The 25,850-nt window shown below is 43.5% G+C and overlaps 1 protein-coding gene across 2 annotated transcripts in view; it reads left to right on the top strand.

The window, feature by feature from the left end:
- LOC110535096 (zinc finger matrin-type protein 4) overlaps positions 1-25,850 on the top strand; it is a 206,560-nt gene that overhangs the window by 135,889 nt on the left and 44,821 nt on the right. For both annotated transcript variants that reach the window (XM_036936175.2, XM_090191042.1), the window contains 2 exons: positions 2,130-2,286; positions 20,657-20,878. In XM_036936175.2, coding sequence (XP_036792070.2) covers positions 2,130-2,286; positions 20,657-20,878 — 379 coding nt within the window. The remainder of the gene's footprint in view (positions 1-2,129; positions 2,287-20,656; positions 20,879-25,850) is intronic.

The following is a 25,850-nucleotide window of genomic DNA, read 5'->3' as shown; positions in this document are numbered from 1 at the left end:
AGAAGGCATTTCTGCACCGAAAAATACATGTTCATATTCATATGCTTCTCGTGTGAAGTAGTGGCGTACAACATATGCCTAGTTTCCTGAAAAGAGTCACATTTGGGACACATCCACACGCCGTCTCTCGCAAGCCTGCAGACCCTAGGCCTACATCACACTACAGTGCACCATCAAGGATCCGATCTGTTCTGTTCGGCTCAGCAGTACAGGGAATTGCATGTCAAGGCTATGTATAGAGGAGTGTTTTGTGTTGGTGTCATGTAACGTGTGACTGTGCCTTAAAGCACAACGTTGTGTCAGTGTGCTGTGCTGTAGCCAGATCACTACCCACTACTGCCATGTTCTCCACTTCGCAGGGAGATGGAACCATGGGGAACACCTGAAAACAAGCTTTGGGTTTTAGTCACAGAAGGAGATGGGCTCATCCATCATATGGCTCTCTAAGATTCCTTTCAGTGCAGTGCTGCGTATTATGCATACATTCTGTACTATACGAGGTAAATGTATATGAGGAATGCTTTTGTGTCTAAAATGTAAACTGTCTGGCTCCAGCAAGCAAAACAAATTAAATATGTTTGTGACTGTTAAAGGCCCTATGCAGTCAAACGTGTTTTCCTCTGTTTTATATACACTGAGTATACCAAACATTATGAACACCTCTTTCCATGACATAGACTGACTAGGTGAAAGCTATGATCCCCTTATTGATGTCACTTGTTAAATCCACTTCAATGAGTGTAGCTGAAGGGGAGACCATTTAAAGAAGGATTTTTAAGCCTCGAGACAGTTGAGACATGGATTGTGTTTGTGTCCCATTCAGAGGGTGAATGGGTACGACAAAACATTTAAGTGCATCTGAACAGTGTAGGTTTGAGTAAAGAACTGCAACGCTACTGGGTTTTTCCACGCTCAACAGTTTTCAGCATGTATCAAGAATGGTCCACCACCAAAAGGACAACTAGCCAACTCTGCAAAACTGTGAGAAGCATTGGAGTCAACATGGGCTAGCATCAGGGGGAGGGAGGAGGTGCAACTCAATAGGAAGGTGTTCCCAATGTTTGGTAGACTCAGTCCATTTCCACACAGTGAGGTTGGAATAATAATCTGCCTGGAATTTCATCCTGTTGTTGTGGGATTGAGTTTTGGGCTACCTGGTGACATCACCAGGTGGTCAATTACTTAATTGACCAAGTAGAAAGAGTGTTCCAAACCTCTCTGCCAATAACAGCTAGTTTTCAGTTTTCCCCTCCCCACTCAGACCACAACCAGACAGTCCTAGCTAAATTCTTGCTTGAGAAATTGCTCTTTGCTAAGAAGATGGGTACTTAATTTTTACCCAGAACTGATTTGATATTAAGATCAAAACAGCTGCGTTAGACCTTTAAAATGTAATAGCACCTTCACAACACAAGAAAGTGAACTTAAATCAGAATGATTTGGGTCTGAAGTTTTGATAGTTTTTCTTCTGGACTATCAGCCTGTCTTTAAGCCGCCTGGTGGGATAGCTTCCTGGTAGAAATGGCTGCATCCATCTCCCACAGTCTGGCAGCCAGGTGATCGCTCACTCGCTCGCTCACTCTCTCTCTCTCTCTCTCTCTCTCTGTCAGGATAATGTGTTTCTGTATCAGGCAGGGAGGCAGAAACTTTCTTATACTCCATACAACTTCTGAAATGCCTCCATTTGCATCCCACCAAGAACCAAATGATTAAGCCCACGAGGAGTGTTGATTGCTCTTGTCCCTGGGAACTGTGGCGTGTGGAGCTTACTGATGTGCTGCTAAATGTACAGCTTCCCCCTAAGCACCATGTGGCTCTAACATACAGGGTTTGGGGAGTATTTGCTGGTGCTGGGTTATAGTTCGCCCCCACGCAGAGTACACTACACCACACACAGTGATGAATCATATGGGGTTGGGGGTCACATCTAGAACAATATTACCTTTGAGGGATTCCCCCCCCCACCCTGAAAAATGACCCGCATTTGACCACACAGTTCATTTATCAAAAGCTTCCAGTGAAAAAATAGAATCTACTTCCTTTAAACAGTGATATTTTTTTCTCGGTTACTCTATTTTTGCTGATAGCCTTGTTGTCTGAACCTGTGCGTATGTGTGTGTGTTTTGCAGGGAAGTGAGGAGGGAGACGTGGACAAGAACAAGTGCTGCACGCTGTGTAACATGTCCTTCACCTCAGCAGTGGTGGCACAGTCACATTACCAAGGCAAAATCCACGCGAAGAGACTAAAGCTGCTGCTGGGGGAGCAACCTGCCATCACAGCCAAAGGTAGGCTTCTCTCTCTGTCGCTCTGTCTCTCTCTCTCTTTTCGCTCTCTTTCTATCTCTCTCTGTCTGTCTCTTTAACTCACTCTCCTGTAGAGACATCTGCATGTTGTTTCCTTGTTGAAATGGAACTTGTCCCTTTGTCACCTCGACAAGCCTGCAGTCTGATGACATCAGACAATCCGAGGAGACTTGCGGTGACAGATGTGACAGAGATGTCTAACACAACTCTGTGTTAAGATCGATGTGCTTGTCCTCACACACGGAGGTTCTAGCTAGGACAATTAGACAAACAGAAAGCCACAGGTAAACTTTGGGCTACTAGCTAGCACAGAGAGGAGCTGTAGCTTAAAAAATATGTTTAAACCTTTATTTAACTAGGCAAGTCAGTTAAGAACAAATTCTTATTTACAATGACGGCCTACCGGGAAACAGTGGGTTAAATGCCTTGTTCAGGGGCTGAGCAGTAGATTTTTACCTTGTCAGCTCAGGGATTTGATCCAGGAACCATTCGGTTACTGACCCAACACTCTAACCACTAGGCTACCTGCCAACCCCTTGTGTGTATGGACAGGTGGAGAAACTCAATGTATCGTCTTATTGTCTGTGGGTGTTTTGTTTAGATGTAATCGTCTGCCGCAGTACCTCAGGGTTGAGGAAAGTCTGGACGATACTTTAAACACCAGCTGCTGCTTACAAATTGGCAGTTGAAAGAATAATGGCCATGGGGTAAAGCTGGCCATGGGGTAAATTAGAATTAGAAAAAATAACAACTTTTATTCATTCAGATCATTCCCTAATGCAATGCCTGAGACCTGGATATGCAGAGGGGATGCAGGAGGTGAATAAATCACCAGCTGTGTTTGTTTATTTGGGGGTTCTATCTCTGGAGAATTTGCATCTGATTGTAAGTCTTTTCACATGCTGATTTTTTTTTGACTCATCTGTTATTTCAGATATCCTTGAACAAAATGTTTACTTTACCTTGGTGGAAAGCCCTCTGCGCCTATTGTTTGACTCTGCAATAGTTCACAATTGTGCAATTAGCTAGTGGAGAGGCATAGAAATACAGTGCCAAAACAATACATTTGGTCGGTTTGTGTCTCATATAAAAAAGGCAGAGGGATGCTTACCCTAGCTGAAACCAAGGCCAGACACTGCCGCAATACTCATTATAGTAGTCCTGGCCTCAGTCTCTGAATGTACAGTATCTCTGTCAGTTCTACAGTTGAAGTCGGAAGTTTACATACACTTAGGTTGGAGTCATTAAAACTCATTTTTCAACCACACCACAAATTTCTTGTTAACAAACTATAGTTTTGGCAAGTCGGTTAGGAAATCTACTTTGTGCATGACAAGTCATTTTTCTAACAATTGCTTACAGACAGATTATTTCACTTATAATTCACTGTATCACAATTCCAGTGGGTCAGAAGTTGCTTTAAACAGCTTGGAAAATTGGGGTCATGGCTTTAGAAGCTTCTAATGGGCTAATTGATATTGATATCATTTGAGTCAATTGGAGGTGTACCTGTGGATGTATTTCAAGGCCTACCTTCAAACTCAGTGCCTCTTTGCTTGACATCATGGGGAAATCTAAAGAAATCAGCCAAGACCCCAGATTTTTTTTTTTGTAGTGCTCCACAAGTCTGGTTCATCCTTGGGAACAATTTCCAAATGCCTGAAGGTACCACGTTCATCTGTACAAACAATAGTACCAAGTATAAACACCATGGGACCACGCAGCCGTCATACCGCTCAGGAAGGAGATGCATTCTGTCTCCTAGAGATGAACATACTTTGGTGCGAAAAGTGCAAATCAATCCCAGAACAACAGCAAAGGACCTTGTGAAGATTCTGGAGTATCTATATCCACAGTAACACGAGTCCTATATCGACATAACCTGAAAGGTCGCTCAGCAAGGAAGAAGCCACTGCTCCAAAACCACCATTAAAAAAGCCAGACTACGGTTTGCAACTGCACATGGGGACAAAGATCGTACTTTTTGGAGAAATGTCCTCTGGACTGATGAAACAAAAATAGAACTGTTTGGCCATAATGACCATTGTTATGTTTGGAGGGAAAAGGGGGAGGCTAGCAAGCCGAAGAACACCATCACAACTTTGAAGCACGGGGGTGGCAGCATCATGTTGTGGGGGTGCTTTGCTGCAGGAGGGACTGGTGTACTTCACAAAATAGATGGCATCATGAGGGAGGGAAATTATGTGGATATATTGAAGCAACATCTCAAGACATCAGTCACAAAGTTAAAGCTTGGTCGCAAATGGGACTTTCAAATGGACAATGATGCCAAGCATACTTCCAAAGTTGTGGCAAAATGGCTTACGGACAACAAAGTCAAGATATTGGAGTGGCCATCACAAAGCCCTGACCTCAATCCTATAGAATATTGTGGGCAGAACTGTAAAAGCATGTGCGAGCAAGGAGGCCTACAAACCTGATTCAGTTACACCAGCTCTGTCAGGAGGAATGGGCCAAAATCCACCCAATTTATTGTGGGAGGCTTGTGGAATGCTAGCAGAAATGTTTGATCCAAGTTCAACAATTTAAAAGCAATGCTACCAAATACTAATTGAGTGTATGTAAACTTCTGACCCACTGGGAATGTGATGATAGAAATAAAATCTGAAATAATAAATCACTCTATACTATTATTCTGACATTTAACATTCTTAAAATAAAGTGGGGATCCTAACTGACCTAAGACAGGGGATTTTCACTAGGATTAAATGTCAATAATTGTGAAAAACTGAGTTTAAATGTATTTGGCTAAGATGATTGTGGACTACAGAAAAAGGAGGACCGAGTATGCCCCCATTCTCATCAACGGGGTGTAGGAGCAGATTGAGAGCTTCAAGTTCCTTGGTGTCCACATCACCAACAAACTAGAATGGTCTAAACACACCAAGACAGTCGTGAAGAGGGCACAACAAAGCCCATTTCCCCTCAGGAAACTAAAAATATTTGGCATGGGTCCTGAGATACTCGAAAGGTTATACAGCTGCATCATTCACTCTAGTGGTAGCATGAGACGGAGTCTACAACCGACAGAAGTGGCTCTGGTAGTGCAGCTCATCCAGGATGGCACATCAATGCAAGCTGTGGCAAGAAGGTTTGCTGTGTCTGTCAGCGTAGTGTCCAGAGCATGGAGGCGCTACCAGGAGACAGGCCAGTACATCAGGAGACGTGGAGGAGGCCGTAGGAGGGCAACAACCCAGCAGTAGGACCGCTACCTCCTCCTTTGTGCAATGAGAGCAGGAGGAGCACTGCCAGAGCCCTGCAAAATGACCTCCAGCAGACCACAAATGTGCATGTGTCTGCTCAAACGGTCAGAAACAGACTCCATGAGGGTGGTATGAGGGCCCGACGTCCACAGGTGGGGGTTGTGCTTGCAGCCCAACACCGTGGAGGACGTTTGGCATTTGCCAGAGAACACCAAGATTGGCAAATTCGCCACTGGCACCCTGTGCTCTTCACAGATGAAAGCAGGCTCACACTGAGCACATGTGACAGACGTGACAGTCTGGAGACGCCGTGGAGAACGTTCTGCTGCCTGCAACATCCTCCAGCATGACCGGTTTGGCGGTGGGTCAGTCATGGTGTGGGGTGGCATTTCTTTGGGAGGCCGCACAACCCTCCATGTGCTCGCCAGAGGTAGCCTGACTGCCATTAGGTACCGAGATGAGCTCCTCAGACCCCTTGTGAGACCATATGCTGGTACGGTTGGCCCTGGGTTCCTCCTAATGCAAGACAATGCTAGACCTCATGTGGCTGGAGTGTGTCAGCAGTTCCTGCAACAGGAAGGCATTGATGATATGGACTGGCACGCCCGTTCCCCTGACCTGAATCCAATTGAGCACATCTGGGACATCATGTCTTGCTCCATCCACCAACGCCACGTTTCACCACAGACTGTCCAGGAGTTGGCGGATGCTTTAGTCCAGGTCTGGGAGGAGATCATACAGGCACGCGGAGGCCACACACACTACTGAGCCTCGTTTTGACTTGTTTTAAGGACATTACATCAAAGTTTGATCAGCCTGTAGTGTGGTTTTCCACTTTAATCTTGAGTGTGACTCCAAATCCAGACCTCCATGGGTTGATAAATTTGATTTCCATTGATCATTTTTGTGTGATTTTGTTGGCAGCACATTCAACTATGTAAAGAAAAAAGTATTTAATAAGAATATTTCATTCATCCAGATCTAGGATGTGTTATTTTAGTGTTCCCTTTATTTTTTTGAGCAGTGTATGTTACAGTTACATCTAAATGTTTTAAACTTATATGATTAAATATAAAACTCTTTGTGAGAAGATGAAATGTGAATTTAGCCTTCTAAATTAGATTGTTTTCAATGTTTTACCCAGTCATTAACCACGCCCACTTGTCCACAGACATTATGCCATAAGGATGGAACGCCCCTTTTTCCATTGTAGGCAGTGGAGTGTTTATAAAAGGACTCCAAACAAATTTACATTAGACCTGTACATTGCTGGGTTGCTATTGGCGTGTAAAATGGTTTAAAACTACGAGACCAGAAAGCGTAGAGCTGTGGCTACACGTGTAAAATGGTTAGACTCTACCAGACCAGAAAAAGGTAAGACCCTCTGAAACTCAACAAAGAAGAGGACTAGACATGCACCTCCTGTAGCTCTGCATGTAATGTAGCCTAGGAAAATAAACCAAAGACGAGAAAATAATAACATTTCTCAATCAAACGACCATTGGTATGTCTGATGTATTCATTCTAACAAACACTTGCAGAAAAAGGAAACCTTCTACAACTACAAAGGACATGGTGACCTCTGTTGGACAACCATAGACGTACACAACCAGAGACTTTCTGTCGAACAATTTGTCATAGACTGACCGGGTGATTTCAACAGAGAGAGAGACAAGGACATACAAGCGTAAATATGTACTTTGCATTTCTAAAACCGAATGAGCGGTTGTTAGGGTGCTAAATATCCACATTTACGATAAGCGTATTATTCAACTGTATGTACGATAGTTGAATTCCTTTGTCTTTCTTTCTGCACCCCTTTCATTGTGTAACCAGCAGTCATATCGGGTTAGTCCACTAAGGACTTTTCATTGCATTATGTAATAATCAATGTATAATCTGCGTGTGTTTATGTATTTCTGTGTGATTATTTAATTTCACTCTAGTAAATAAATAATTAAGACAATTTGCTGGAGTCCGTGCAGATTATAGGATATTACGACATTCAGAATGCGACTGAAATAGGAGCAAATGATTGATGGATGATGAATAGTATGTTGAGATATTCTGATATTCTTGAGATAATTCGGGAAACGGTAACACGTTAAATAAACTTTTCCCGTGGTGCCCCAGATTACCATTTAATGAATTGTAATGAGTAATAGATAATTTTATGTTAATTTGTCAACCATAAGCCGCCTCCAATGTTGTTTTAGAGAATTTGGAAATACTGTACGTCCAACTGGTCTCAACTGAAGACCAAGTGTAACCACGCCAGCCCAGGACCTCCACATGCAGCCTCTTCACCTGCGGGATGGTCTGAGACCAGCCACCCGGACTGCTGTTGAAATTGTGGCTTTGCACAACTGAATAATTTCTGCAAAAACTGTAAGAAACCATCTCAGGGAAGCTCATCTGCGTGCTCATCATCCTCACCAGGGTCTTGACCTGTGTCATGAAGTGGCCCTTTCTGGGTGTAGATCGTGGCTTCCCCCTCTCTCACCTCTCTCCTAAACCCAGGTTATGTTATCTCAGGTCGTAAATTCCTGGCGGAGACTCTCTCCCCATTTTCATGCAGAGAGAGAGAGAGACCACAGAGTGAACAAAAGATTTCATGTGGCCGATCTCCTAAGTACCCAAAATGGGAAAATGAAACTATACAGTGGGGCAAAAAAGTATTTAGTCAGCCAACAATTTTGCAAGTTCTCCCACTTAAAAAGATGAGAGAGGCCTGTAATTTTCATCATAGTATACTTCAACTATGACAGACAAAATGAGAAAAAAATCCAGAAAATCACATTGTAGGATTTTTTATGAATTTATTTGCAAATTATGGTGGAAAATAAGTATTTGGTCACCTACAAACAAGCAAGATTTCTGGCTCTCACAGACCTGTAACTTCTTCTTTAAGAGGCTCCTCTGTCCTCCACTCGTTACCTGTATTAATGGCACCTGTTTGAACTTGTTATCAGTATAAAAGACACCTGTCCACAACCTCAAACAGTCACACTCCAAACTCCACTATGGCCAAGACCAAAGAGCTGTCAAAGGACACCAGAAACAAAATGGTAGACCTGCACCAGGCTGGGAAGACTGAATCTGCAATAGGTAAGCAGCTTGGTTTGAAGAAATCAACTGTGGGAGCAATTATTAGGAAATGGAAGACATACAAGACCACTGATAATCTCCCTCGATCTGGGGCTCCACGCAAGATCTCACCCTGTGGGATCAAAATGATCACAAGAACGATGAGCAAAAATCCCAGAACCACACGGGGGGACCTAGTGAATGACCTACAGAGAGCTGGGACCAAAGTAACAAAGCCTACCATCAGTAACACACTACGCCGCCAGGGACTCAAATCCTGCAGTGCCAGACGTGTCCCCCTGCTTAAGCCAGTACATGTCCAGGCCCGTCTGAAGTTTGCTAAAGAGCATTTGGATGATCCAGAAAAAGATTGGGAGAATGTCATATGGTCAGATGAAACCAAAATAGAACTTTTTGGTAAAAACTAAACTCGTCGTGTTTGGAGGACAAAGAATGCTGAGTTGCATCCAAAGAACACCATACCTACTGTGAAGCATGGGGTGGAAACATCATGCTTTGGGGCTGTTTTTCTGCAAAAGGACAAGGAAGACTGATCCGTGTAAAGGAAAGAATGAATGGGGACATGTATCGTGAGATTTTGAGTGAAAACCTCCTTCCATCAGCAAGGGCATTGAAGATGAAACGTGGCTGGGTCTTTCATCATGACAATGATCCCAAACACACAGCCCGGGCAATGAAGGAGTGGCTTCGTAGGAAGCATTTCAAGGTCCTGGAGTGGCCAAATTCTTATTCCATTAGATGTGTGTGTATTAGGTAGTTGTTGTGGAATTGTTAAATTACTTGTTAGATATTGCTGCACTGTCGGAACTTTTTTATTTTTTCTTGGGCCTCTATAACTATATCTATATTTTTTTGCGAATTGGATTGATCCCCTCTACCACACTGAACCCCACTAATCCTACCGACGGAAACGCACAAGGTGGCTAAAAACAGACCTCCATCCTATGCTAGCTTGCTACCAATGGCCCGGCTAGCTGTCTGAATCGCTGTGACCCCAACCAACCTCACTACTCACTGGACCTTTTTGATCACTCGACTAAGCATGCCTCTCCTTAATGTCAATATGCCTTGTCCATTGCGGTTCTGGTTAGGGTTTATTGGCTTATTTCACTGTAGAGCCTCTAGTCCTGCTCACTATACCTTATCCAACCTATTAGTTCCACCACCCACACATGCGATGACATCTCCTGGTTTCATTGATGTTTCTATAGACAACATCTCTCTCATCATCACTCAATACCTAGGTTTACCTCTACTGTATTCACATCCTACCATACCTTTGTCTGTACATTATACCTTGATGCTATTTTATCGCCAGAGAAACCTCCTTTTACTATCTGTTCCAGACGTTCTAGAAGACCAATTCTCATTGCTTTTAGCCGTACCCTTATCCTACTCCTCCTCTTTTCCTCTGGTGATGTAGAGGTGAATCCAGGCCCTGAAGTGCCTAGCTCCACTCCTATTCCCCAGGCGCTCTTCCCTTCAACCTGTCGCCTGTTCAACATTACTACTCTGGACGGCTCTGACTTAGAATATGTGGACAACTACAAATACCTAGGTGTCTGGTTAGACTGTAAACTCTCCTTCCAGACCCACATCAAACATCTCCAATCCAAAGTGAAATCTAGAATTGGCTTCCTATTTCACAACAAAGCATCCTTCACTCATGCTGCCAAACATACCCTTGTAAATCTGACCATCCTACCAATCCTCGACTTCGGCGATGTCATTTACAAAATAGCCTCCAATAGCCTACTCAACAAATTGGATGCAGTCTATCACAGTGCCATCCGTTTTGTCACCAAAGCCCCATATACTACCCACCAATGCGACCTGTACGCCCTCTCTCTCGCTTCGTACTCGTCGCCAAACCCACTGGCTCCATGTCATCTACAAGATCCTGCTAGGTAAAGTCCCCCCTTATCTCATCTTGCTGGTCACCATAGCATCACCCACCTGTGCACACGCTCCAGCAGGTATATCTCTCTGGTCACCCCCAAAACCAAATCTTTCTTTGGCCGCCTCTCCTTCCAGTTCTCTGCTGCCAATGACTGGAACGAACTACAAAAAAGATCTGAAACTGGAAATACTTATCTCCCTCACTAGCTTTAAGCACCAGCTGTCAAAGCAGATTACTGCACCTGTACATAGCCCACCTATAATTTAACCCAAACAACTACCTCTTTCCCAACTGAATTGATTTATTTATTTTGCTCCTTTGCACCCCATTATTTTAATTTATACTTTGCACATTCTTCCACTGCAAATCTACCATTCCAGTGTTTTACTTGCTATATTGTATTTACTTTGCCACCATGGCCTTTTTTTGCCTTTACCTTCCTTATCTCACCTCATTTACTCACATCAAATATAGATTTGTTTCTACTGTATTATTGACTGTATGTTTGTTTTACTCCATCTGTAACTCTGTGTCGTTGTATGTGTCGAACTGCTTTGCTTTATCTTGGCTAGGTCGCAATTGTAAATGAGAACTTGTTCTCAACTTGCCTACCTGGTTAAATAAAGGTTAAAAAAAACATTTAAAAAGCACAAGCATTTTGCTACACTCACTATAACATCTACTAACCATGTGTATGTGACCAATAACATTTGATTTGGGGGGGGTGCCCTTTTCTGAAGAGACACACAGGACACAAACGGTCCATCTGATTCTCAGAGGAACAAAAAATCTAAACATGGCCGCTTCTTGTGATCCTCACAGCCTTCACTTTACCCAGCATTCTCTCCACCTGTTTGGATATCTCAAATGGATTATTCAAAATTGGTAATCCAATCAGCTGCTCCTCATTAACAAAACGTACTCCTACAATATAAGAAAGGACATTCTCATCACTGTATACTACTATTCTTTTGGTCAATATTCCAATTCTCCTTGATTACCTCACCATTATATTCACGCTCCACATATATTCACGCTCCGCAAACAGCATTTGCTTCCACTGTCTTTTCTCCTAGCGCAGAGACCGTCGGACCTAACAAAGCATCATCAGCTAGTGAATCACCATGTTAGCTACATGAAGTAGCTAAGAGAACATTAAATGTAGCCAAATATTATAGGGTCCCCTAGGAAACACTTATCAACACTTTGGTTCCTACCCTATCACAATAACTCCTACATGGCATTTTAATTCATTGTCATTTCAAACAACAACGTATTCAAAGTGCCCACTATTATATTCTAATTATATGATTCCAACAGTTCACCCAAGTGTTTTGCTCTAAATTGCAAGTCAAATCACAATTGCAACATTTGGTTAAAAATAATGCCTAGATTGTTTGCCCATATCATGCAGCCCTATGTGGCAGTGTGGAAATTATCTCTAATGAGTGCAGGAAATGCAGAAATGGATAAATGCTGACATTTTTGGGGGGTTAAAGTTGAATTGAACAGTATAAAACAATCAGAATGGAGAAAGACGCATTGACATGCACGTGTTGCCACCCTAGGGTCACGCACTACTCAAAGAGCAAATGTAGAACTTTTATTATTAAAAAACATGAAATACTGTCAAAGACAGTCCTTTTTTATACTGTGATATATTTTGGCCATATCGCCCAGCCCTACCCTTACTTCACATGGAAAAAGAAAAGCAACTTGTAGACTACCAGTTAATAAAACAGATTTTATCTCCACAAATGGATAATTTAATATAGAACACCTCCATTCTCCTGCAGCACGACAGGACAATCTACATCGTGTCTTCTGCAGACAGAGGTTGGAGATGCTTGCTGCAGCACACTTAAAGGACAACTCCACCCAAAAACTATATTCTGGTTTTTGTTTCATTAGTCCATTGTTTATTTAATCCCAAAATGTTTTGCATGTCAGTAATCAAGTTGACATGCAAAACATGTTGGGACTATATCAACAATAGACTAATGAAACAAATGCCAAAATATAGTTTTTTCTTTAAGGATTTATTATATTTACTGTGCACTACTTTTATGCACCACTATTGTGCACTACTCTTGACCCAGGGCCCTGGCCAAAAGTAGTGCACTATATAAGGAATAGGGTACCATTTGGAAAGCATGTCAGGGCAATAAATCCACTAGGGCATCAGGAGGCCTGAGCTTATTGATTCTTACATAATGAACATTACTGCATCTGTTGATCCTTGTCTCCAGGGAAACTCTGTTGTTTCAGCCTTTCAGCCTTCAGCCAATAATGCAAAACAAAAAAACCTCAGGATCTGCACCTCACTCTCTGTGCATCCCAAATGGCACCCTATTCCCTGTATAATGCACTACTTTTGTCAAAAAGGGATAGGGTGCAATTTCGAGCACATCCTCTATCCGTGCTGTACCCACAGAACAAACAGAAGCACACATACCCCAACCAGAGTCTGATGAAACCTCAGATTCATCCATTTTGTAGACAAAAAATAGAGGACACTATCTTATACTATAAAGATATTTAATGTCGACATTGGTGTGCCCCCTCAGAAAAGAACATGGTGCATGACGCCTCTAGTCACACACATCCAACCACTGCTAGAGCTGCTTATATTCAAGATACACTACATGCCCAAAAGTATGTGGACACCTGCTCGTCAAACATCTCATTCCAAAATCATGGACATTAATATGGAGTTGGTCACTCTTTGCTGCTATAACAACCTCCACTCTTCTGCGAATCTTTCCACTAGACGTTGGAACATTTCTGCGGGGACTTGCTCCCATTTAGCCATGAGTGAGGTTGGGCACTGATATTGGGCGATTTGGCCTGGCTCGCAGTCTGCGTTCCAATTCATCGCAAAAGTGTTTGACGGGGTTGAGGTCAGGGCTCTGTGCAGACGAGTCAATTTCTACCAGACCGATTTCGACAAACCGATCTGCTTCAGAGTCCAATGGCGGCGAGCTTTACACCACTCCAGTCGACACTTGGCATTGCGCATGGTGATCTTAGGCTTGTGTGTGGCTGCTCCGCCATGCATCCCATTTCATGAAGCTCCTGACTAATAGTTATTGTGCTGACATTGCTCCCAGAGGCAGTTTAAAACTTGGTAGTGAGTGTTGCAACAGAGGACAGACAATTTTTACATGCTCGTCAGATTTGGCAGGGCTTGCAAACCATTACAGACTACAAAGGGAAGCACAGCCGAGAGCTGCCCCGTGACACGAGCCTACCAGACGAGCTAAACTACTTCTGTGCTCGCTTTGAGGTAAAGAACACTGAAACATGCATGACAGCACCAGCTGTTCCGGACAACTGTGTGATCATGCTCTCTGCAGCCGATGTGAGTAAGACTTTCAAACAGGTCAACATTCACAAGGCCGCAGGGGCAGACGGATTACCAGGATGTGTACTGCGAGCATGCATTGACCAACTGGTAAGTGTCTTCACAGACATTTTCAACCTCTCCCTGTCCGAGTTTGTAATACCAACAAGCAGACCACCACAGTCCCTGTGCCCAAGAACACTAAGGGAACTTGCCTAAATGACTACCGACCCCTAGCATTCACGTCTGTAGCCATGAAGTGCTTTGAAAGGCTGGTCATGGCTCACATCAACATCATTGTCCCAGAAGTATCCCTGTTGTATTCAGCGCATGTGACTAATAAAATCTTATTTGATTCATACCACCACTGGTGAAACCATGTTTTTGTCGGTTCAGCTGTTCGATCCTAAGCTTAAATAGTGTCTGTCGAGTTCTTACTCTGATATTTAGAACATAAGAGGTAACTGAAATTGTTTTCAGAAAGAACATTCTGAAGTTTGGAACCTTGGGTTTTTTGTGTCTACATCTAATTTAGATGCTAGCTGTGGCATTCATTACAGTATATAATCCCAGGAAATGTACCATCTTCCACAATATACCAATATACCATGTACCACTTCCAAAATAACATGTTTTCCCAGCATTCCCAGAAAACAGTGGCAATTCTTACTGAGTTGACTATCCTGGTAAAAAAAAAAATGTATTAAACATTAGAATTCTACAAAGTCTCGAAAGAATCCCTCACTACAGGGGCCAGAGTTGGCCTTTTCATCATAACCTACAGTATATAGCACCTAGTCCCCCTGTACCGGCTCTGTCTAATCTACTGCCTAACATTTACATCACCAGGTTGAGAAATGTGGGAGTGCCGTTGTTTGTTTTTAGTTTTTTTCTCATGGACTGCACCGCTTGCAGTGGTCTCGCCCCTCTCAGAGGCGGGTGGAAATGTGCATTGAGAAAATATTTAGTTTTTCGTACAGAGGGGGATAAGGCAGAGGGGAATATAAATCCCAGAAAGGGAAGGCTTTGTAGGAACAGATAACTGCACAGACATCAGAACACTTTGATCCTTCTCTTTTTGATCCAACAGATGCTGAATCCTGCTCTGAATAAAGTTCAGCGCACACAGAATTCCTGCTTTTATATTAAGCAAAAGGTGGTTATTTTCATATTGGACACTAAAGCTATAGCATGAAGAGGATGAAGTTGTTAGTTGGCATTCACTTTAGATGAGCTGCAGCGTGAGTTTAGCATCTGTAGCCGTTTGTTTTTTTTGCATACTGAATCTATTTCAGGGATGAAAAAGAAATGGCCCATTTCAACCTCTCCTCTCTCCTGATTGACTATTTTATTCCATGCAAATCAGTTTGCAATGCGACTCAACACACACATTTTTATGCATCCCCGGGGGGAATGAATGAGAATGAATGTTATCTTTACAAAAAAACATGTTTTTAATTTCTAGAAACACTATGGTATCCAGCTGAAATTCCCGATATCTAAATGTAGTTAGGATACAGTGTGCCAGTTTAACTAACCTTCTTAATTATTGCATACTTAACCCAAGGTGTGCCACTCTAACATGCATGATAAGCTTAATTAATTCACCTTCACATCTCATCAAAGAACAAAAAGCTTTTCAGTATAACAAACATTTATGTACGAGGTCTATTAAATAACTTCTGTGCTGCCATTTGGAAAGGAGATTTGGGATGCACACTGTCTCACGTGCCATTTGGCAGAAATAAGCAAGAAATGTTCTTATTTTTTATTACCTTGGCCAATCAACAACGTAGCTGTCCTTCGCTGCAAAGGTCACACATCAGTCTTCTTAACGGTGGTACCCTAGTCTCCCTTTGTTGTTTTTTTAATCCCAAGGACCTATAAATATCACTCTGCTCTGGAGAATTGATGGCCTTCTAAGTGATTTTAAAGTGCCCTTTACACAGTGGGTGCATCAATATATTGACACTGGCCAACTGGTTTACAGAACAGAATCTGCCTCTTGGTCTACTTCACAGCCATCAAAAGAAGTGGACCAAAGTGCAGCGTGGTGAGCTTCCATTTTCTTTCTATTTAAAATGTCACCAACAAAACACTGCAACAACCGTGACGCTTACAGTACTAAATGCCACAAACAAAGTTAACTACTCACACTGAACAGAGGGAAAAAAAAAAGGGCTACCTAAGTATGATTCCCAATCAGAGACAACGATAGACAGCTGTCCCTGATTGAGAACCATACCCGGCTAAAACATAGAAATAAAGAAACATAGAAAACAAAACATAGAATGCCCACCCCACATCACACCCTGACCTAACCAAATAGAGAAATAAAACGGCTCTCTAAGGTCAGGGCGTGACACACGTATGGCACACTGTTCCCGTAAGCATATAGAGAATTGGGGGAGAGGTTGGTGGAATGAGTTTGCCTCTCTACTGACTTCCCAAATAAAAAACGCACAAGGGGTGGAAACAGTATGGCTTTAATGGTGCACTAAATGGTGGGAAAGGGCTTACATCCCAATGTGCAGTTATCTATGGAAAATGGGATCTCTCACACAGAACAGGGCAGTACAGTTATCCATCCCAAAAAATAGCAAGCGATGATTGGGACTGGGGCCACCCCCATTGAGGGTAAAGACTTTGGGTATAAATAGATGGGTTGGTTGTTTAGCAACAAAACTGACACGTACACAAATTGGGGGAAAAACACACAGTGTACAACACATTAGCAACACCTTCCTAATATTGAGTTACACCCCTTTTGCCCTCAGAACAGCCTCAATTTGTCAGGGGCACACATACACAATCCATATCTCCAATTGTCTCAAGGTTTAAAAATCCTTCTTTAACCGGTCTCCTCCTTTTCATCTACACAGATTGAAGTGAATTTAACAAGTGACAGAATCATGACAACACACTGCCTTCTGCCCAAAAGGAAGTGTGCAGATTGTTTGTGACATTGTCAGCTAGCCTGTCTATAGGGCGGCTGCTATTGTAATGAATGGGTTGGATGGATGGCGCAGGGCTGGTGATTATTAAGAGTAAGCTATAAGGCTCAGAAGTTAATTTTGAAGAACACAGCGGTCTGGGTCATTGGGACTGTATTCTCCTATCTGAGATTACAGTGGTCCACAGAGAGCAGTTTTAAGTGAAATTACTGTGATTATGAGTAATGGTGGAGACTTTGTTTGTGTCCCAAATGGTACCATATTCCCTATATACTGTAGCGCTGTCACGCCCTGGTCTTAGTATTTTGTGTTTTCTTTATTAATTTGGTCAGGCCAGGGTGTGACATGGGTTTTTTATGTGGTGTGTTTTGTCTTGGGGTTTTTCGTAGGTATTGGGATTGTGGCTTAGTGGGGTTTTCTAGCATAGTCTATGGCTGTCTGGAGTGGTTCTCAATCAGAGGCAGGTGTTTATCGTTGTCTCTGATTGGGAACCATATTTAGGCAGCCATATTCTTTGAGTGTTTCGTGGGTGATTGTTCCTGTCTCTGCGTTTGCACCAGAGAGGGCTGTTTTAGGTTTGCACGGTTCTTGTTTTTGTTAGTCTGTTCATGTATAGTTTTCTTCATTAAAGAACCATGAATGGAAACTACGCTACATTGTGGTCCGCCTCTCCTTCACCATAAGAAAACCGTTACAAGCCCACTTTGACCAGAGCTTAGGGGATTAGGGTTCCATTTAGAGTGCATCATTTTGTGTGGTCCTGATGCCCCAGTGGATAGCTATATTTCCCCTATTGCTTATTTGTACAGCATGCATGAATTGCTTATGAAGTTGTGCTAAAGTTACAGTATTTATGAAGGACAAATATATTCCTATAAAAGGTTTATTAGCTTTCAGAGTTTTACTTCCTGCTTCTTATTAGTCTAGTCAGGACTGGAATCAACAAGCAGCCTATTTAAAGTTTTCAAAAAAAAAATTACAACCTTTACCCTGAGCCTGATTTTGATGGATGTTTTCCCTAAACCTCAGAGCAGCCCAGTCGATACTGTAATATGTTACTGCTGCTAGGGAAGGTTAATATATGTGGTGTAACAACAAGGACACATATTCAAAACCACTCTGCGTCTGCCTGATTTGCACATCCATGTTAGGTGGTAGGCAACCTATATCCCAAGAGTTACAGGCTCCTGTCACCAAAATAACAGCCACATTTTGGCAGTTATTCTTTCTTTCAAAAATGGCATTTGACCAAAATGCCAATCTCAGAAGTGATCTATGTTGTTAAGAGGACAGGCTGGCCATGTTGACCTGCAGTGTCATGGGAGCCGTGCAATTAATCTGTTGTTTACACCTGCTACTTGAACTTAGAACTGACGTGAAGAGTCTAATGACAATAATTAGCTTTTATGAAATGTGCTTTGGGGATCTGAGAGTTTTTGATTGGTAGCCTAGTGGTACTGGAAATGTCACAGTCACAATTATGAACGACATGAAGGGCTGCCCTTTCTAAATTATTCAGGAAATGGTCAAAAGGACAAATGCTGATAACCACAAGCAATAAATACCAGCATGAAGAATATACCATGGTAATAGAGTTTGATTGTAAATTCTTAGCTAGATGTTGATGACATCTCTACTGAAAGACTATCACAATTGTACAAATATATCATAAAGCACTGATCTTTTTACAGTGCATTCGGAAAGTATTCAGACCCCTTGACTTTTTCCACATTGTGTTACGTTACAGCCTTATTCTAAAATGGATTCAATTAAAATGTTTCCTGATCAATCTACACAGAATACCCCATAATGACAAAGTGAAACAGGCATTTCCGAATGCACTGTTTTTAAGGTGACACTTCATAAAACATTTTTCATCAAGTGTCAACATAAATAATGTTTGTTCCTAACTGTCAGAATGTATGTTCTTTATAATCAGCCTGGTCTCATAGACGAGACATAACTTAGGAAAGGTAAATCTGGGACTCTCAAAAAAGTATGATATGTTACGTTTGGTAAGGTTACTTAAGGCAAAACGAAAGTAGTGTGCTTGGTCGGGCTGGATGGGTAGGCAAATGTCTAGCAACCCAGAGGTTGTGTGTTTGAATCTCATCACGGACAACTTCAGCATTTTAGCAACTTTACAACTACTTACTACTTTGCAACTACTTAGCATGTTAGCTAACCCTTCCCCTAACCCTTTAACGTAACTCCTTACCCCAACCTTAACCCTAACCTTAACCCTTAGCCTAGCTAGCGTTATCCACCTAGCCGGATTTACGTTTACTATGTTACGTCTAGCCCTAAGTCCAGGTTGTTTAAATATATAATATTGCGCCACACGCACGCATAATTCAAACGAGATGAATTGCCTCGTGTTTGCCAATGAAAATTACACATTGCATTAAGCTGGTAGCTTGTGGAAGTGAAACTCATTAATTATGTTGCTTCGAGGGATGCACTTCTCTTCGATTATGTGGAAAGAAGCTGAAAGACACAATTAGAGACAAGAAATTTGTGATCAGCATGTCTGTTTGAGCAAGACAAAAAGAAAAGAGGGAAAATGCTTTGCCTTGTTATTGAAAAAGATCTCTCTTCTTGAAATGAATACATTTCTGCTTCCTTTTTGTTCCCTGACCCCATTGACATCACCATCCCCCACAAATGATATACTGTTCATTTCACACTCCTACAGCCACTTCATGCCCAGTTTCACATTCTGACATCCTCTTTACTGCTACAGCAGTTAATTGCCTGAATTAGATGCTGTCTAAACCAAGGGCTTTGTTATCAACTTTTACATGCCTTTGTGTGCTACAAGTGACAAACCGGCAAGAAATATAAGTGTGCTTGTAGTCACTCCAGATCAAAAGCTATTTCCTACACTACCTTTCCCATTGTTTCCAGTGCCTCAGTTTGTTACTTCCTGCTACTATATTTAGGCAGTAGGTTCTTTATCAAAGTGGTCTTTGAGTACTTATTTTTTTAAACAAATTTCCCATACTGTTTGAATGCTACCCCTTTTGATACCCTTTCCATAATGCAGTGTTTCATACACACTTCAGGAGAAAATACTCTTGGCTAGTAGAATGTCACCCGGGCTAGTATAAATTGTGGTCTACTAGCCAGTGCCAAAAAATCCCTTCACAGTACAAGTTCTGACATAAAGATGAGCATAAATCACCATGCTGTAGCCTATCCTTATAATCAACATGGCGGAAGAACATGGTGCTGACGTTTGTGTTTCTACACTGCAACTCACAGGAGCTGCCACTTGGAGATGATGACTGCCTCACAGTGCCTCAGTGGTCTGTAATGGGATCTGATGTCTTCTAACGGGACCTCTGTACATGTTGACTTAAGAAGGGTGGGCTGAGCGCTCAAGTGGTAAAACGGATTATCTTGATAGCAAATCACATTTCGAAAAACGCAGTGCTGCACAATTTGATGTTTGTTCGGCGTTAATGGTGGCATCCATGCATGAAGGAACATTGCACACAAGTAGGCAGCAGTAAGTAGAGCAGGGTCTTTTTTCCGATTGCCAAGTATGATTTAGGATTTCTTCTTCAGGCTTGCCAGAGCCAAAGTGATGCAATGCCTGTTATCAGTGCTCATTTGTTGCCTCCCATTTTGCTATTTTTTTCACTTGGCAACAAAGCTTTTTGCTTTACCATGCTTCTTACTTTCCTCAAGTTTTGTTCACAAGCTGTTTCATAGCTGATGGTTAAAAAAACAAACACCTGTTTATGTTTTGGTAGAGTTTTGTCAAACAGCTGAACAATGTTGATGATAACTCCCGTGTCTTTGTTCTCTGTCCAATCAGAGGTGCCGCCCAGTCCGATGAAAAGTTCCCTGGAAACTACCCCGGTGACCTCTCCTCGGCAGCGCAGGGACTCAGACCGCTACTGCCAGCTATGCAACGCCTGGTTCAACAACCCAGGCATGGCGCAGCAGCACTACGACGGCAAGAAGCACAATAAAAACGCAGCTCGCGCTGTCCTCCTGGAACAGCTGGGCAAGACCCTGGACATGGGAGAGATGAAAGGTACAGAACAGAGGAGGCCTGACCCAGACTAGATACCTGGCAGTCTCTCTCTCGCTTTCTCGCACTCTCTCTCGCTCTATCATGTCGCACAGACAACCATGCAGCCCACTGCCTCCCCCCCTCACTCCCACTTTTTAACAGACAGGATTGTTACTTACCGTTGCTTCTGTGTGTAGTAACATTTATATATGAAAGTGTGTGTGTAGTAACATATATGAAAGTGTGTGTGTGTGTGTAGTAACATTTATATATGAAAGTGTGTGTGTGTGTGTGTGTGTGTGTGTGTGTGTGTGTAGTAAAATGTATATATGAAAGTGTGTGTATGTGTGTAGTAACATTTATATATGAAAGTGTGTGTGTAGTAACATATATGAAAGTGTGTGTGTGTGTAACATTATGAAATTGTGTGTGTGTGTGTGTGTGTAGTAACATTTATATATGAAAGTGTGTGTAGTTACCTAGTTATATGGAATGACACAGGAAAAAGCCATGACAAGGTCTTACAGTAAGTAAGAACATAGAACCCTGTCTACTAGAGTGCATCAAATCTATTGTGCATCCAGTATGAAGAAATCTGCATGTACCTTACTGGGGGCTAAAGGCATAGGGGAAAATACACGACACAAATGAACTTGTCAGTTTTGCATTGCTGGTCTAATAGAATATGCGCGTCAGCTGAATTCTCATGACTATTACAGGCATTTGAGAAATGCCCAGGTATATGGTCAGTATGTGCTGTCATTCATTTGTACACTTCATGGCATTTATTACACTATTTAGTATGACACTATCATCTATTAAACGGGGAGCTGGGGAGAACCAATATCCTTTGATTGATGTTAAACAGGAGGCTCCTATTGTTTCTGGCTGTGTTGAATACAGCCCTCCTGACATAGCTAGTGTCTGCTTCTATGCCAGCCAGAGAGAGCCACAGTGCAGAGGCTCGGTGTTGCTACGTACCCTGACTTGATAAGCCTGTTTCGGGCTGTTAATTTTGGAGTGGGGAGGGGGAATAGTGCTCTCCCTCTCTCTTACTATCTCCTACCCACAATATGTCAATAACAATTACAGAATATTAGTCCAGCAGCAGGCTGCTGCGGTGGGGGGGGGGGGAACCAGGGCAGCATGAAGAGCCCAGAATGTTGTAAAGTTAAGTAGTGCATGAGCAGACATAATGTGGGATGTCTCTTCAGTCATGTCTGATTAGAGATGTAACTTAGCCCCATAACTACGAGTCGTATTGATACTTATGACTGATAGGTGGGCTCTGCATTGTCAGGGGCGAATTGGGATGTACTGTTGCTTAGCTACTTAACTCCCGGTGTTATTGATGCTCACAGCTGGTAGGTGGGTTATGTCTTATCAGGGATGAATTTGGAGGCTCTGTGCTGCCCAGTCACATCTGAGATTTAGCCTTGTCCTAGTACTAACTCCAAGGATGATTATTCACTCTTAAGATTAACATGAGTCTTCGCTGACTCCACACTTTGAACTGCGTTGTTATGTACACCTCTTGGAGGAGGGAATGCAACACCCTGCTACATCTCAACTCACCGTGGAGTGAAAAAGTATGTGATTGTAGGTGTGGGGAAGGAAGACAGAGGTAGAGAAAAATACAGTTAACAGGGAATTTATTATTTCTTAACACGGTAAAGTGGGGAACGTGCTGGACGGAACCAAAGCAAAGAAAGTAAAAGTTAAAGAGTCCCCTCTCCTACCTTACCTGCCTTCCCACTTCTTACCTAACTTTAAACACCACCTGGCACTCTAACCAAAATTCAGGGGGTGGTCCGCCCAGGTCTTACCTAGTGTGCATATACAGATTAAATACTACGAGTTATGTATGCCCATAGGCCTCTTGCCTAAACACTCCCAAGGTGCATTCCCCTTCCCACCCTGGGAACAAATGAATAATTACCAATACTTTAAGTGAAAAATGTAATTAACCAAAAACACTTAAGTCCTATTGGCATACACACACCTCTGAAGGAGCGGCTAAAAAATGATATCCACAAAACTTTTATTGACCGCCACAACAATCAACACAGGACATAAAAATAAGCTATTTTCCCTAACAAAGGAACACTGGCTTTTATCAAGCTGGAGAACGATTTGGTAATGAAGAGACAAGTGGGAGGGGTCAGAGCTCCAATCAGCGATGGGGCCGACCAATCAGCTGCTTCTGGAATCCAGGAATCCATTTCCTGAAATACACATACATACAAACCCACAACAACACAGAAACTGGGGGATGTAACATGCGTGATCATTTCAAGTTAAGTATAATGCCTCCCAAAGCTGTCCTCGTTTCTCAGACAGTTCTGTCCCTGAATATCTCCTGAATGCTCTCTCCCAGACAGTTCTGCCCCTGAATATCTCCTGAATGCTCTCTCCCAGACAGGCACCGCTTGAAGTAGATGAGCCATAATTCAAAGCCAGCTTAATTTTCATTGGCTTCTTTTTCTGTACTTTGTGTCTAACAGAGTGTTTCCCCAATGTCACTATAGTCATTATGGGGGGCAGAATTCGACACTCGCAGCCTAGTGAGCGTTTCTCTCAGGTGATTATCAATTAGTAATGAAGTGGTAAATCATCCTAACAGGCAGAACTAGTATTGTGTGGATGGAGAGGAAGCAGGAGCAGCCAGGGCAAATCACAGCCCAGCAGGCAGGGATTTTAATCTATTTTATATAACTAGGCAAGTCAGTTAAGAACAAATTCTTATTTTACAATGACTGCCTACCCCAGCCAAACCCTTCCCTAGCCTGGACGACGCTGGGCCAATTGTGCGCTGGTTGGATGTGATACAGCCCTTGATCGAACCAGGGTCTAGTGACGCCTCTAGCACTGAGATGCAGTGCCTTAGACCTCTGCGCCACTCAGGAGTGTTGGGCTGGGCTGCTTAATTCATAGGGCTGCAGAGCCAGTGTAGGCATCCAAATGAAATAGCACTTCTCTTTTCACTCTTTGTTCTTTTTTGTCCTGCCTCACATAATTGTCCTGTCCTTGCACATTGTTTTACAGTTGTCTGATGTGGGATGGCTATTAAACCAACAATTGTAGATGGAAATCTGGCAGTTGTGACTTTTCCATGCAGTTCATTAAATATTCATTGAGTACCTATTGAGAAGAGCATTTGATAGATTTTCTGTACATTGGTTGGTGGTTATACAGCTCAGTAGTGGTGTTGTTTCTGAGAATTGAGTGAGTGAGAGCACAGCACTCTGTTGTGTGTCACACCCTGGTCAAAGTATTTTGTGTTTATCTTTATTTATTTGGTCAGGCCAGGGTGTGGCATGGGTTTTTGTATGTGGTGTGTATGTATGGGGATTGTGGCTTAGTGGGGTGTTCTAGCTAAGTCTATGGCTGTCTGAAGTGGTTCTCAATCAGAGGCAGGTGTTTATCGTTGTCTCTGATTGGGAACCATATTTAGGCAGCCATATTCTTTGAGTTTGTCGTGGGTGATTGTCCTTAGTGTCCTGATGTCATTGTTCTGTGTTAGGTTACACAAGTATAGGCTGTTTTGGTTTTCGTTAAGTTTATTGTTTTGGTAGTGTTTGTGTTTAGTGTGTTACTTCATTAAACATGGATTGCAATAGACACGCCGCATTTGGTCCGACTCTCCTTCTCATCAAGAAAACCGTTACAGAATCACCCACCACAAAGGGACCAAGCAGCGTGTCAACAGGCAAGAACAGCCCAAAGTGGAGTACAGTATGGACTATACTTCTTGGGAGGAGATAGACAGGTGGGCGGTTGACCCAGGGAGAGTGCCGGAGCCCGCCTGGGATTCGATGGAGCAGTGCGCGGAAGGATATAGGAGAATGGAGTTTGCGAAGCAAGCAAGGTGGCGTGGACGGAGGCCCCATAGTCAGCCCCAAAAATTTCTTGGGGGGGGGCTCAGGGAGAGTGTGGCAGAGTCAGGAGCCAGACCTGAGCCAACTCTCCCTGTTTATCGTGAGGAGCCAAGGAGGAGACCAGAACCAGAGCCGGTGTTGGAGGTGAACGAAACAGAGACTGTGAAGGAGTTAATGGGGAAATTGGAGGAGAGAGAAATGAGGGAGTTGCTGTGTTGGTGTTTTAAACATGGAATTCGCCCGACGGAGCGTGTCGGGGATTTGATGGCACCTGGGTCAGCGCTCCATACTCGTCCTGAGGTGCGTGTTAGTCGGCTGGTGAAGATGGTGCCAGTCTCACGTACCAGGCCTCCTGTGCACCTCCCTAGCCTTGCACGTCCTGTGCCAGCACCGCTCTCAAGATCTCCAGTGCGCCTTCACGGTCTAACCCATCCTGTGCCACCTCCACACCCCAGCCCTCCGGTAGCAGCTCCCCGCACCAGGCTTCCTGTGCGTGTCCTCGGCCCAGTACCACCAGTGCCAGCACCACGCATCAGGCCTACAGTGCGCCTCGCCTGTCCAGCGCTGTCGGAGCCCTCCTCCTCTCCAGCGCTGTCGGAGTCTCCCGCCTGTTTAGCGCTGTTAGAGCCTTCCTTCTCTACAGCGCTGCCGGAGTCTCCCGCCTGTTCAGAACTGCCAGTTAGCATAGAGCTGCCAGTTAGCATAGAGCTGCCAGTCTGCAAGGAGCTGCCAGTCTGCATGGAGCTGCCAGTCTGCATAGAGCTGCCAGTCTGCAAGGAGCTGCCAGTCTGCAAGGAGCCGCCAGAGCTGCCTGTCTGCAGGATGCCGCCAAAGCTGCCAGTCTGCAAGGAGCCGCCAGAGCTGCCAGTCTGCAAGGAGCCGCCAGAGCTGCCAGTCTGCAAGGAGCCGCCAGAGCTGCCAGTCTGCATGGAGCCGCCAGGGCCGCCAGTCAGCATGGAGCAGCCAGGGCCGCCAGTCAGCATGGAGCAGCCAGGGCCGCCAGTCAGCATGGAGCAGCCAGGGCCGCCAGTCAGCATGGAGCAGCCAGGGCCGCCAGTCAGCATGGAGCAGCCAGTCAGCATGGAGCAGCCAGAGCAGCCAGTCAGCATGGAGCA

This window comes from Oncorhynchus mykiss, chromosome 11 (assembly GCF_057628025.1).
Source record: "Oncorhynchus mykiss isolate SJ-2025 chromosome 11, ASM5762802v1, whole genome shotgun sequence".
In the NCBI taxonomy this organism is placed as follows: Eukaryota; Metazoa; Chordata; class Actinopteri; order Salmoniformes; family Salmonidae; genus Oncorhynchus; species Oncorhynchus mykiss.
Note: the sequence above shows the minus strand (reverse complement) of the source record. Positions and strands in the feature narration are given on the sequence as shown.